The sequence below is a fragment of the Oncorhynchus tshawytscha genome, linkage group LG02 (genome assembly GCF_018296145.1).
Source record: "Oncorhynchus tshawytscha isolate Ot180627B linkage group LG02, Otsh_v2.0, whole genome shotgun sequence".
Classification (NCBI taxonomy): Eukaryota; Metazoa; Chordata; class Actinopteri; order Salmoniformes; family Salmonidae; genus Oncorhynchus; species Oncorhynchus tshawytscha.
The window spans coordinates 64,491,645-64,506,455 of record NC_056430.1 but is presented as its reverse complement, the minus strand read 5'-3'; the positions used below and the strand labels follow the sequence as shown (position 1 = coordinate 64,506,455).

Here is a 14,811-nt window from a genome sequence, read left to right as displayed (position 1 = left end):
CTCTCCGTGTGGGCAGACCAGAGGCGAAACCAAACAGCGCTTGCCGTGTTCAGAACAACTGGGAACTCGGACATTTCCGACTTCAAGTGCTTTCGAGACAGCTGGAAACTGGTGAAAAAACGAACTCCAACGGGGAAATTTGTTTTGAATTTTCATCCAAGTTGGAATTCCAAGTCGGAAACTCGGGCATCTTTCTCGAGCTCCGGCTTTCCGACCGGACGATCACGGACGTTATGATTTTACCTAGTTTTTTCCCCCGGGTTTCCAGTTGTCTTAAACACCAAGTGTCACTAAAAAGTTCACATTTAGCAGTTCCATTGCAGTGGCACTTGTACTGTATTTCAAACACAACTGAGACAGACGCATAAAATATGCATTGTACAAAATGTGCAGTTCAAATCCTAAATCCTAACTGTTCAAATCTTAACTTGTCTTTTGGACCCGCATCCTGACTGGTTGCATAACTGCCTGGTACTGCAACTGCTCGGCCTCCGACCAGACCGCAAGGCACTACAGAGGGTCGTTCGTATGGCCCAGTACATCACTAGGGCCAAGCTTCCTGCCTTCCAGGACCGCTATACCAGGCGGTGTCAGAGGAAGGTCCTAAAAATTGTCAGACTCCAGGCACCCTAGTCAGACTGTTCTCTCTGCTACCGCACGGCAAACGTTACCGGAGCGCCAAGTCTAGGTCCAAAAGGCTTCTGAACAGCTTCTACCCCCAAGCCAAGAGACTCCTGAACAGCTAATCAAATGGCTACCCAGACACCTCTTTTACACTGCAGCTACTCTGTTATCTATGCAGTCACTTTAACTCTACCTACATGTACATATTATCTTGACTAACATGTACCCCCACACATAGACTCTGTACCGGTACCCCCTGTATATAGCCTCACTATTGTTATTTTACTGTTGCTCTTTATTTGTATTTTTTTGATTAAGCAAGCATGTCACTGTAAGGTCTACTACACCGGTTGTATTCTGCACGTGACAAATAAAATTTTGATTTGACTGTGCATATTCTGTTTGATATTTGATGATTGCCACCTACTGGGCATTAGGCAGTAGTACCTTGGACAGCTCCTCAATACCCATACAGTAATTAACTATTTTCATGTTGCCAAGAAAGCACTTTCAAATGAGATTTTAGGCTTCAAACGGTCCCTTAGTGCATACTATCTGCTTGTAATTCAGAGACCATCTTCCATTCCAGTCTAAAACCCCCAGCTTGTATGTAATCCCGTCCATCCATTGGTTCACCTATTCAACCACTCAATGTTCAACTCTCTCTGCTTATCATTTTGCCTGAGATAGCTCAAGTCACCTACATACAGATAACAAAATGCATCCACATTGACAGTCAAATTGAGTTTAAAATAAGATTGCTGCGTGCATTGCAGGTTGAAGCCGGATCAAAAGTACAAAGATATATGTTACACAAACAGGACAACTTAATTCTCAAAATTCAAGTTTAATGGTTTGAAAAATTGGAAAGGCGCCATTTTATATTAATTTGAAGTTCTTTCTTTAAACATAATTATGAATTTCAAGGGAAATAAAGATATGCAACATTATCGTTGTCTTACAGGGAGGGAGGCTAGATGAGAGAAATGGAGAAATCAGGATATGGTTGGTGACAAACAAGACAGAAATAGCCCTCATATGTAAATGAGTTAAGTAAAAGTGAAGGTTGACAAGTAGAGCAAAGCAGGTTACATAGCAGATACATTTCAGTAGTAGCAATGACATTATGTTGAGGTCAGTTACCTTTCATCTGAAGACATCGGTCTCTGGTTTAAAACAACAGTGAGACACTTCTAAAGCACTGTTCCAACTCAGCTAAAGGAAAAACTAACATCGTCTCCTCTCACACGCATGTCGTGTTCAAAGAGGACTGGAACCTTTCTCTAAAGCTTGGTGAACCGTTGAGCACGTTACACATTGTGTTGATATTATGCTACACATTGTGGACATTATGAGTTTCCTTTGATAGAGAGCTGGAAAGTAGGAAACTACGCTAGTCTCTCTAGACATGCTTCAAGGTTAAAATGAGTACAGAAGACAAAAGTACAACTATACACCCTCAGTCCTGACATGGGTGACACCCTTACAGACATTTAGTTACTCATTATTCCATTCATTCAATAAGTTAATGAGTTCGTTCTGAACAGCTCTCGTTCTGAGCGGGTCCTTTCCTCAGTGAGCAAAGCATTTCATGCTATTCCAGTTAGACACACACTGTACATTAGACTGTTCACTTTGACCTTGGGTTTTCGTTATCATCGTTAAAAAAGTAGCATCTCAAAAAGCTGTTAAAAACAGACATGCTGCTCGCCTGATTGGCCGATAATCCTTTAAATGAGATCCAACGCCCCATCAACAAACATGTCTTTGGCCCTCTTAACGTCAAGCAGCAGCATGGTGACTTGTCTTGAGAGCCTCAGCTTGTAATGCAAGGCAAAAGCTTATCAAACCTTTGAAACAGCCGACAGTAATCTGTAGAGAAGTTCAATATTTCTTTTGTGAGCTTGAAGCTCACAAAATATCCCCTAAAAACACTCGAAAATAGTTTGACAAAAAACAAACAAACATGGAAACTATAAGACGGAACAGTTTTTTGTCGTCGTCTTTGGTGCTTTAGAAGCACAAGGTGGCTGTCCAGAACATTATTTGCATGGGTACGTTGCATTACAATGGAAACATCCTCCACTTCGCTCAGTCGAGGCAAAGGGGGTGTCCCCTAACCAAGCAGATATATTTCTTATACACATGGTTAGTTACAAAGGCTAAAATGGTGCTAACAAATGGCTCATGAGTAGTTACTATGGTAACTCCTAAACTAAAATCAACCATATCCCAATATGAACATGCAGCAACCCACTTCACTTTCAATGAAAACTAACAATCCAACCAGCACTAGCCCAAGTACATGTATGCATCAATACATTTCCATGAATGGCGCAGTAGCAAATGATAAGCTTCACCACAAAAAACATTCACTTCCTCCCCCTCTATATCTACCCCTCTATAAAGAATAGCAGTTTGACCTAGACCTGTGACCCTGACAGTTCGGGGCATTCCATTGGCTAGCAAAAGCTCACCTGACCATCAGTAGCACATTCAAACCAATGACCACAACCACACCTAGCTACGGGTCAGGTTCATTCCTGCAGACAGGGACAGATGGGAAACACTCATTTTGGGGTGGAATCCATTCAAATTCAAGTCACAGTAATTGAAATTCAATTTAAATGTAATCATTGGTTAAGTGTCTTGAGCCCAAAAGAGACTGGTAGATGTATAGATGAATTTGCAAACACATTCAAAATGTGTCAATTCAAATGTCAAAAATAAGCTCTGGCAATTTCTTTTGGCTATTTCTCCAAATGAAAGTTCAGCTAAATTAAATGTCTGTCTGTCCATCTAGTCACCCGGGAACTGGAAGGTCACCTATACATTGCACATATAGCACCCATGAGGAAAAACCTCCATACATAACATTTTCATGGTAAATAGAAATGTAATTATTTCAATAGTTGATATTTGAACTCTGCTTATTGCTTCTAAACGATACCTCGCTATGGCTTTACCCCCAATCCTTACATATAAACAATTCACCAGGTAGAGACCAACCCCACTGATGATATGGCAAATACTGTGTTTCTCTGCATGTCATTGCAGGTGTGTTCATGGTTTGTGCCTATACAGTATGTGAGTGCGTGTGTCTTCCTATGTTTGAGCATGTTGTCTGCAGGTAACAGCGCATCCCGTTTCTTCAACCTATAAAAAGTGTCCATGTTCTTATGTAACAGCGCATCCAGTATCACCAATACCTTGGAAGTGTGCACGTGTGTGAAGTCTTCTAATGCACATATGTATCGACGCATCCCATTTTTATCCAGTCCCACAGCTCCTTAAAGAAGTGTGACAATTGCTTGAACTGGCATTGCGCTCCATGGGTGCGACACTTCCCACACCTACCAAAGTCTCAGCAAGCAGAAAACGTTCTGCCAACATTCTGTTCAGCAGCCAGGAGAAAGCTGGGAAGAAATATACATGGACTGCTGCAAGAAAATAGGAGCCCTTTAAATCACAAGTCTTTGTTTTCAGTTTTTCAACCGCCGACATTTTCTTTCTCCTCTGTTGTGCAAGCATGCTTCAGTTCCACATTGTGACTGACTAATAGTAGTACAGGTTTGAGGTGGTTAGGGCGGAAAGTGTGGACTGTGAAGGCTGGAGGAGCTGGGACTTGTAGTTCAGCAGAGGGAGAATTGTAAGTCCTTGGCAGGAGATGTAGTCCTCTACCTGGAGATCATGGAGCTGGACTGGGAGTGGTTAGAGGAGGAGGTAGCGTGGCTGAGCTGGGAGAAACCACTGTGACTCGACTCCAAACTGGTCATAGAGCCCCTGAGAGAAAAAAGGTTAGATTTTATTTAAACGTATTGTTGGCCTAACTAAGGTTTTAGAACTACATACTAAATGGGCTTAAAAATCAGACCTGGGTGCAAGTACTATTTGAAATCTTTCAATTACTTTGAGCGTTTGCATTAGGAGTGACCAGTGGGAGGGGTTTGCACTTGTGGGACTCGTTTATTGGTTATATTGCAGCAGGAATTCTCAATCAAGCACAGCTGAAGTATAAACTAAAAAAAAAAGTTATCTTGTCACAGGAAACGATTTCAAATAGTATTTGATCCCTGGTCTGGTATTAATGATGCCCAGCTCAAGTTTCTGCTTTGTCAAGTCTAGTGCTGAATAGTGTAGATCATGCAGCAAGTCAAACCAAACGGAGGTGAATCCACTCTGTGTGACATTCATTTAGCATACTGCACTAAATAGGTTGTCCTTCTAACCCACGGGGACTAAAACATGGCCTCTCATGTTTCAGTGATAGTTTTGAGGGGCACGAATGAAAAGACTTCTTATCCTTATCAACCAATTTGCAGAGGCAGAAAAACACAGCAGGGATCATCAGCTACATTCAGCTGTGTGCTGATTTGGTCTTGAGCAGATGGTCAGGGGGTTGGAACATAATTACAAATCATTTGTAGGACTGCAAATTGACCACAAGAAGCCCAAACAGATATCATATTTCGATTAAAACCTTTTCATTTTAAATGTACATAGATTTGTATGACATCACGTACTGCTATTATGCATGGCAATACTCGGGAACAGATTTCCTAAATTAAAAATAACTTTTCTGTCTTTTATGTAAAAAACAAACAAAAAAAACACCAGCGAGCAGCCAGTTGGGGAACCCTGAAATACAGGTAGCCCTTTGTGGCAAAGGAGGAAGGCAATTCAAACTAAAAAGGCATGTGTCTGTTAGTCATTCATGCAACGGTGAGACTAGCTAGCTTAGTGAGTGGCCTTTCTCTAGCTGACGCACACAGAGAAAGCCTAGCATTACTGGTGAGGTAATGCTCAAATAAAACCATAAGCGAAGGGTCAAGATGCTAGCATCTTAGAGTTGTCACTAACTGTTAAAATGGGAGTTCTCATAAGCAACCAAACGCAATGCAAAGCTAAGGGAACACAAGTCCACTTACAAACTTTGAACATCAAAGCAAGCCATTCTTCACAGGAAGAGACAGAAAGAGAAGGGACAGAAGGAGGAGGGACAGAAGGAGGAGGGACAGAAGGAGGAGGGACAGAAGGAGGAGGGACAGAAGGAGGAGTGGAAGAGGGGTTGGTGAGCGATAAGAGGATAGGAGCGCATTGAAAAGAGAGTGGAGGGTAAAACGGACATCTCTCTCTTTAGGAGGGGAAGCCTACGCTTGGCACTTCATAATGGATACAATGTTGATGTCAATATTGTATACAAAAAATATAAAATGGAAAAAAGTGATGATACAATACAATCATAACACAATATACAGTATGATTTAAAAAATAATTAAAGTTACTTTGATGACCCATTTGATAACACACACACACTAACCTGAAGTCCTCGGAGCCAATGACCTCTGTGTAGTACATGACTTTGCACTTGTGTGAGGAGACCTGCAGGGAGGCGAGGACGTCGTCCACGCGGGGCAGGTTGGTGGAGGCGCTGCCCGGCATGGTGTGGAACTTCCACTGCAGGATGTAGAACCCGGGCCACCTGGTCACGTGGGAACCCTGGGAGAGGGGGAGGAGAGGGATGGCGAGAGGGAGAGATGGGGAGGGGGGGTTGAGGTTTGATGAGGTTTTAATCATTGTCAATCTGAATGTTCTTAACATTAGATCTATTAAGTATCGAAAGGCATTTAAAATCACACTTAACACTAAACTACTGGTTTCAACATTGGTGTAATATGCAAACCTGTATATTTTAATGAGTCAATCTTAATTCATTCATTCAGTCAAGAGATTCTCTCAGGCACTGACAAAGAGCCACCTGCATGCCTCATGTCTTTCTCAATACTATGAACATCTAGTCTGCTGTTCCAGTGCTGACCTGAACGCTCTCCCCCTCCTTGCAGGTGAGTGGTGACTCCACCATGCTGTAGTCCAGGCCTATGGTCCAGGACTTGTCTATGAGCTGGACGTTGTTCCCCCCGGGGGTGGTGATGCTGCTGTGTTGCCCCACTAGGGGGTCCTTGCGGGGGGTTTGGGGGGCGCGCTTGGAGTGGTAGAGGTGGAAGACCACGTCGCCCTTACACACGTCAAAGTCCCAGGTGATCACGGAGGAGGCGTCGATGATCTCGATCACCACCTGGGAGGGAAAGCAGGGAGGAGGGAGAGAAAAAGAGGAGGGTTGAAGACGAGGGGAGAGAAAAGGAGAAAGAGAGGGAGGGATGAGAAAATCAGGAGAAAGAGATGAGAAGAGTAGAAGTAAAAGAGAGATTGAGAAAGAATTAGAGAACAGATGACCGAGGGAGAGAAGACAGCAGATTTCTACCGAGTAGTATCCACATGGCTTCGTTTATAATAGATTATATAATCTACTTTCCTGTAACAAAAGAACAAATGGGTGCAGATTCCTCTCAAAGCAACGTTCATGTTCAATTTGTGACAGAACAGTGTGACAGAACAGTGTGACAGAACAGTGTGACAGAACAGTGGCTTAATGTCTGAAGATCAGTTTGAATGCACTTTCAGGATTTCTCCAGTCGGTGGCAGTGTTGGTCAAGTAACTTCAGCAGACCAACGTTTGGCTTGTTAATTATTTTCCTCTCTCTATCCACATCTTTCGCTCATTCTTCCCATACCTCTTTCCCTATCTCTCTCTTTCTCTCCTCCCGCCTATCTGCCCTTCTCTCGCTTTCTTATTTCTCCTTCTCCACAAATGACTTCAAAGCTCCAGCTAAGGCCACAGTCGCCCCGCTCTCCTCGAGTCGTCTCTGCTCTGCCCCAGTCGAGGTGCACTGTGTTGGGGGCTCACCTCGTGGGGCGCTCCCTTGAAGACGCTGGCACTCTGGTAGATAGTCTCTGTCCACAGGCTGATGTCTTCGTTCTCCAGCTCCTCTGCAGTACGGTACAGAGACTTGGGCACCAGTCCTCCCTCTGGGACTTCACACTGCACACAGACGACACACAAAGAACTAGGCCATAGGAGAACAAAAACTGCTACAATCTTAAATTCAAATCATAATATAATTTATAAAAAGGGATACAAACGTTATCATGGCAACCACACGACAACGTGACTATGTTGGGTGATGACACCACACACAGTGACTCACCATACACTCTCCTCCCAGGAAGTCAGGGATGACCTCCTTGTCTATGTAGTCCAGCAGGCCGCCGGGGCCCTGGTAGTCATTTCCAGCGTAGATCAGGAACTTCTTACGGGTGTTTTCGTCGATGAACGGGCTCACCTGAACACAGGACAGAGACGGTGGGACGAGTCAACACCCTACTGCTCCCGCCTAAACACGTCATGCCTAACTGCAGCTTATCTAGTGCCCTATGAGCACTATATAGGGGAATAGGGTGTCGTTTAGGAGTCTCCAGCCATAGTATTTCATAGTGTCTCACCAGGGTCCAGAGCACAGGGAAGACTCTAGGAGCCCTCAGTATGAGCAGACGTCCCAGGGTCTCTGGGTAGTTGGCCTCCACCACCTCAATGATTCTCAGAAGGGCCTTAACCCCCGGTCGCCACAGGTGGCGCATGTTTAACCCTTCGAGGTCCACCAGACACGTCCAACAACTACACACACACACAGAGAGACAGAGAGAGATTGTAAGTACTCTACACAGATTGCAAGTACAATACACATTACATTTCCAAATACGACCGTATGACGTCAAAAAAGGAAAACGGACAGATTCCTCCCTCTCTCAATCAGGGGCTCTGGCTCCCTGTCTTACGTGAGGGAAGCTCCATGGCATTCCACCCGAGCACACTTGAGATTCCTGCATGGCTTCTCTCCACAGTCGCGTCCATCTGATAAGCCTGACAGCTGCCAGGTAACACCCCCCCTCCCCTTCTCACCTTCTTTCTTCTCTCCCCTCTTTTCCACTTCTCCTCTCACTCGCTCCATTTCTCTGTCACTTAATCAATTTCCCTCTCTCTCTCACCCACACCCTTCAGAGAGGAACCCTCCATTCTTTCCATCTTGCCTAGAGATAACTTTAAAGAGCATCCCCAACACTCAGCACTCTGTGTTAATAACCCCACTGCACCAAGGCAATTCCCATGATACACATTAGCTTAGCAACAGAGGTACCATAGGACTCATTACCGTTTAGTCCCCCTTCTCCCAAGAACTCGTGTCCTGTAGATCTGAGAAGCCTGGATAGGTGTATGCAATATGGCTTAAACTCCACTTGACCTATCAGAGGGAGTGGTGGAGCTACTACCTAATAGCAACCGGGTGTGTACCTGATTGGTCGGCCGAAGACTTTGGTGTTCTCCTCACAGCGCCTTAGGCCCTCCTCGTTTATGGATAGAACCTGAAGGGTTAAAAACACACACACACTTAATGTAGTTATGCTCACACACACTTTAGTTATCACATGTGTGACTGACAGCAAAAGAGGCCCCCTCACGTGTCTGAGTAGAGACTCCTCCCCCAGGGCTCGGACCAGCCCCTTGGTGTCCATCTGTCCCAGACGCAGGATATAGAGAGGACGACCCTCTGGAAGGACACAGACAGACGCATATTTGAATAGTCTAGGGATGCAAATTTCGGTCCAGTTTGCTGCAGACTAACTAACCCTCGTTAACCAGTCAACAAACAAAAAATACAATTCCAAACAGTAAAATATTATGCATGCATACAAGGAATGGACATTTTTCATTATGGGAAACATGCAACAACAGCAAGTCTATCGTCTTCCAGTCAAAAGGCTAATTACAGTCTACTATTGAACATTCAACTCCTGTAATGAAGCAGCTAATAAAGCATATTTTTCTAACATTTACCAAAATGCAATTTGTGGGAAACCAGTTCTAAAACAGTGTGCCAAATGCAAGTGGCTCCATATGACAGTGATTCAAATCTCTGCTAGAAACGTAGAGGGGGAATCTAATAGCAACAACTAGGATGGGTTGGGTCTTTGGCTTCTGGACAACAAAATACAGTTGATATGAAAACCAATAGAACAGGTGAGAAATGCTGGTTAAATAGGATGGGGAAGTCTCTATAAAACCCTACTGGTTAAATAGGATGGGGAAGTCTCTATAAAATCCTACTGGTTAAATAGGATGGGGAAGTCTCTATAAAACCCTACTGGTTAAATAGGATGGGGAAGTCTCTATAAAACCCTACTGGTTAAATAGGATGGGGAAGTCTCTATAAAACCCTACTGGTTAAATGGGATGGGGAAGTCTTTATAAAATCGTACTGGTTAAATGGGATGGGGAAGTCTTTATAAAATCCTACTGGTTAAATGGGATGGGGAAGTCTTTATAAAATCCTACTGGTTAAATGGGATTGGGAAGTCTTTATAAAATCATACTGGTTAAATGGTATGAGGAAGTCTTTATAAAATCATACTGGTTAAATGGTATGAGGAAGTCTTTATAAATTCATACTGGTTAAATGGTATGAGGAAGTTTTTATAAAATCATGCTGGATAAATGGTATGAGGAAGTCAATATAAAATAATTAGTTCCACATTTCTATGGATGGATGCTACTTCGAAGCAAGGTAAGACATGCCTCATTATTTGAAGTAAAGTAAAAACGTTCAGGTTTCAAACAATTATGCTGCCTCACGCTCACATTGCAAAGTGGTGGGTGACACGCTGATAGCCTGCCTACCTCTGACTTTAGCTTATGCACTTGAAAGGCGAATTCGAGGCGGGCTTTAATTACAAGTTGAGATTGAGAAAAAAAAACAGTACGGTAGCTCTTTTTCCAATCGTGGCCATCAAAACAGTTTACACACGATTGCATTTAGAGTTGTTGTTTGCTGCTTAGAAAAGCACGGAGCTGCTCTCGCACTGCTCCTCAAACAAGGCTCTTATACATTTCATTGTGTGATGAGCGCAATGCCTTGGGACTGCCGTGAAGACATGCAATAAACCAGAGCATGCAAATACCCAGGGCAAGTATGAAGTAACAACAATGTATTTGAAATTGGGACTGGTGAACTGCAATGTCAATTCTAAGTTGTATTCCTTCATTGGACCAATATGGTGTAAGACAGGAAGTTGTGGCTTAGACTTCTTTTTCTATCACAGTGAAATACAAAGTGACGTTTTGGGAAGTTATTTACAAAGAAACCGGACACAAACAACAGTTTTTTTTAACCAATAATAAGAGTAAATAATACGAGTACAACAGTGTTTGTGCCGTGTGTGTCTGAGTGAGTAATTCTGAGTGACTACTGTATATTGTGAACATCATATGACTATCCCTCTACATCAAATCAAGACTTCATGACAATTATTAGCGACAAATTGTGTGTGTGTGTGTGTATGCCTGTGCACCTCTCTCCGTCTCCATACTCCATACCTTTATCATGGTGGTGCCACCCTCCAGTGTAGTAGTCATTGAGGACCTGTGGTGAGGTCCACGTCTCTAACAGATAGTCCACCTGGTGCTGTTTCCTCCATGTTAAGGACTGACACAGGATCTCCCTGGCCTTCTCCATGTTAAAGTCCCTGGCCCGCAGGAAACGAAGGATGTGTTCATCCTTAGGGATCTGGAAAGGTGGCGAGGAGGGAGAGGAGGGAGTGAGGGTAAGGGTCTCCAAGGGGGGTTCAGAGGGGGCAGGGTAAGAGCATGCGCGTGTGAGCATGTCACACATGCCTCTATATTTGTGTCTCAAGTAGCAGAGTATGATTTTAAAGATAGAATATGCTTTAGTATGCGTGTATTGACAGCTGTAAGGATGCGTGTCTCACCTTGCCCTTGTGGCTCTCCTGCAGCCACTGTCGTAGTCTGATCAGACAGCTCTCCTGCAGAGGCGTCAGGTCTCCCAAGTAGCGCTTGATGTAGTCTGCATCCAACTTGTCTACAACACACACACAACTTTAGCGAATTCTCAAGTCAGTCAATTCAATCTCCTTCAAAATCAATCACGCCGCTAAACGCCACTTAAAAATAGTGTTTCCCATTTTCCTAGTGTATTGAGACTTTTGAACAGTGTCTCAATCATTCATTAGTACTAACCATCAGGTGTGCCCGTCTGGTTCTCTGTCTGGTTGTCAGGTTGGCTAGCGGCATCGTTGCTGGTGGCATCACTTTGGGTGGCATCATTATTGGTGGCAGTGGCAATCTCATGGTCACTGGCATCAGTGGACACGGGGATTGAGACGGCGGGCGTGACAGGCAGCTCCAGGTGGAGGAGCTTTGGGGTGGCACAGACAGGTTTGGTGGTAACAGAGGAGGAGGGAGCATCCAGGGAGGGAGTCCAGCGGGGCACGTGGCTTATCCCCTCTTCCTCTAGCTGGTTTAGGTAGAACTCTATGATCTCCTTACCCTGAAGATGAGGGAGGGGGAGGGAGGGAAAGCAAGAGAGATTGGGGGGGGGTAGAGAACGAACGACAGAGTGAGAAAAAAGAAGATAGTTATTAATATGGAAGGAGGCTAAATAGGGAATAGTAGCTTACCTTTGTTTACATTGGCTCAGCAAAGTGGCTTACATTACATAATAAGAACCACTTAGCCGGAGACCTCACCACTCACGGCACAATGGTATGTCTGCTGTATCAACACTGCATTCCATGGTTGGGCCGGATCCTTTTCATTTAACTCAATGCAGGAGATGAATTAAATTCTCAATACAATTAGGTTATTTTTGAATTGGAATTTCAATTCACTTATTGAGTTGAAATGGAACCTCGTTGGATTAATAATTTTTTGCATGAGGGGAATGTTTGACCTCTGGTGAATTCCCTACATATGATACATCTGGGTTGTATTCATTAGGGCGCAACGTACCAACGGTAAACAAAAAACAACATTTCTTACTGGACAAGGTTCAGGTAGTCCTGCCACCTTTCAGTCTGTTTCTTACTGTAAGTCTCTAATGAATATGACCCTGATCAGATCTGGATCACACACACACACACACACACACCTTCTTGATACTGCTGGCGTACTGCTTCATGGCCATCTTCTCCACCGTGCTCTCGAAGCCAAAGAACGATTTGATGTCCAGGCTGGCCGACTGCTCGAAACACGTCCAGTCCTCATTCTCAGGGTGGGCCTGCGCGCACACACACAAAAGAGAATATACAAGTGTTACCGTGGCAACCACATACACCAATATGACTGTGCCGAGCACTGACGCACACTACAAGCTACACATCCTCAGCTATGTGTGGGAGTGCGTACCGATGACATTGCCCACTGGCATTATACCAATACTGACAAGTTGTGTCGTTATATGCCAACAAATATTGATAGGAGGGAATTTTGTGACGGTATCAAGCACAGACAGCACATTCAGACACAGCCCGAGATTGATTCAAAATAGATTTTGTCGAATGTCAGCGAGTGGAGTGTGTTAGATAGGACTGGGAGTGAGAGTGTTGAATGTCAGACACCGCTAGGCAAACCGAGGCAAGTCATACAGTGATCCCTCCGTGACACACAACTTCTGAAAGAGCTTATTTTACTATGTAGCTCTTCGGCTAGCTCCGGCGTTGGATACATGTTATCTCTGGCTACCAAAATATGTCAGCTTTAGCCAACTTTAACTCAGTCTAATGGAGCTACCTAGCCCTGTTAGCTTCCGCTAGCTAACTGTAATGTTCTTCCATAAGGAAAGCTGCATAACGGACCTAAAATAGCATCTAACGAGGCTAGCGGGCCTAACGCAATGTGCTTGACCTCATTAACTCAGAGCGCATTCATTCACCACGGGAGTCTGGTGAGAGTAGCACTGAGGTCAGAGGAGGGAGTGCCGCAACACACCGCAGTAGGCCTGGGCGGTGTGAAAGAACTGACTCCAGAACAGTGTGCGAGTGCGTTGAGGCGGAGTGCTGCAGGGAACAATGGGAGGTCTGAATTATTCAGTGGGAAGGAAGCAGCACATGAGAGGCTGGTTGGAACACAGCTTTCTCTGCATTGTGATTGCATTGGAGGGAAGTGTGCCGTCGACAACTTGCTTTTACAGGGCTGTGTGCGTGTCAGTGTCGTGTGAGGTAAGGTGATATAAAACTAAGACTGAAGTGGCGTGTGTGTAGCTACATATCAGGAGCTGGTTGGAACACAACTTGATCCGTCCATTTGAAGAGACATTGTGAATGCACAGGTGTGCTGCCGACAGCTGGCTTCAAAGTGGTTTAACAGGGCTTTGTGAGTGTGTGATTGAGTGCGAGTGTGTGATTGAGTGCGAGTGTGTGATTGAGTGCGAGTGTGTGATTGAGTGCGAGTGTGTGATTGAGTGCGAGTGTGTGATTGAGTGCATGCGTTTGACAAAATAAAGCCAAGGCTTGAATGTGTGTTAGCGAATGGACAGGTAGCTTATGTAACCATACTAACCAAAGGTACATTTTAAAATGTGTGTGTGTGTGTAACACACCGAGTAGCTGCAGAGTTCGTGGATGATGACTCTGTTGGAAAAGGTCTCGTTGTGGGACTCGATGTGGAGCGTCCTCTCTCTCTTGTTCAGAGTGTTCTCCTGGCTGAAGTACACATAGTCCACCCCCGCAATCTGCACACAAAGAACACTCATGAAACCAGTTGCAGCAAACTAAATGGTCAAAAAGGAAAAACGGATACACTGATTACAAAATGGCCGATGCCTGATTTGCGCCTTGAAAATCTCACTTAAAATGAATATTCTGTTAACTCGTATCCAAATAATGTTGCCGACTCGTCCAATTCTCGTACTTGTGGCCAAAGCATAAATTGGAGAAAAACACCTCAAACTTGTATCTCAAATAAACCGTTAAAAAATGCAAGCTATTTCCTCATAGAAGAGATCATCTTCTCGAGGAGGATGAGCTGGCCAATCAGCGATCTACTCACATCACTATTTTTCATGACCGGTATACATCAACACCACTCTTTGTTTGGGGTAAGCCAACACCATTCCAACACAGAAAAGATACTTTATAACATACTAAATTAACATTTCTGGAAGGAAAACTATTTCACTCATATTTGAAGTAATTATAGGTCATATTTCACAGAAGTCTGGAAACATTGAGCGGAAACTTTAAAAACAATACTCAAACACTCATATGGCTTTCTGCTTGGCCTTTGGGGTCTAGACTGTGTTACTGTAAAGCACTTTGACAACCCCTGACATGCAAAAAGGGCTTTATAAACACATTGGATTGGTTGATTGACTCACATTGACTGACAATGGTTGATAAAAATACATTTGATTGATTGACTGACAAGACTCAAGAGAGAAGTTAGCGACAGGTTAGCGACAGGTTAGCCGTACCCGTTTGAGGAGACGAGGGGCGTCCACG

General features: G+C 44.1%; 1 protein-coding gene across 4 annotated transcripts in view; it reads right to left on the bottom strand.

The window, feature by feature from the left end:
- Window positions 1–1,455: 1,455 nt before the first annotated feature.
- Window positions 1,456–14,811, bottom strand: part of LOC112245649 (SEC14-like protein 1) — a 64,772-nt gene continuing 51,416 nt past the window's right edge. For 3 of the 4 annotated variants that reach the window (XM_042302581.1, XM_042302589.1, XM_042302586.1), the window contains 14 exons: window positions 14,784–14,811; window positions 13,911–14,042; window positions 12,462–12,590; window positions 11,552–11,861; window positions 11,284–11,393; window positions 10,892–11,126; window positions 8,980–9,068; window positions 8,813–8,883; window positions 7,966–8,137; window positions 7,671–7,805; window positions 7,370–7,504; window positions 6,443–6,700; window positions 5,945–6,123; window positions 1,456–4,407 (listed from right to left, as the gene is read on the bottom strand). The exon at window positions 14,784–14,811 is cut by the window's right edge and continues 122 nt beyond it. In XM_042302581.1, coding sequence (XP_042158515.1) covers window positions 4,302–4,407; window positions 5,945–6,123; window positions 6,443–6,700; window positions 7,370–7,504; window positions 7,671–7,805; window positions 7,966–8,137; window positions 8,813–8,883; window positions 8,980–9,068; window positions 10,892–11,126; window positions 11,284–11,393; window positions 11,552–11,861; window positions 12,462–12,590; window positions 13,911–14,042; window positions 14,784–14,811 — 2,089 coding nt within the window. In that variant the 3' untranslated portion in view covers window positions 1,456–4,301. The remainder of the gene's footprint in view (window positions 4,408–5,944; window positions 6,124–6,442; window positions 6,701–7,369; window positions 7,505–7,670; window positions 7,806–7,965; window positions 8,138–8,812; window positions 8,884–8,979; window positions 9,069–10,891; window positions 11,127–11,283; window positions 11,394–11,551; window positions 11,862–12,461; window positions 12,591–13,910; window positions 14,043–14,783) is intronic. The other variant, XM_042302591.1, reaches the window with a different exon arrangement.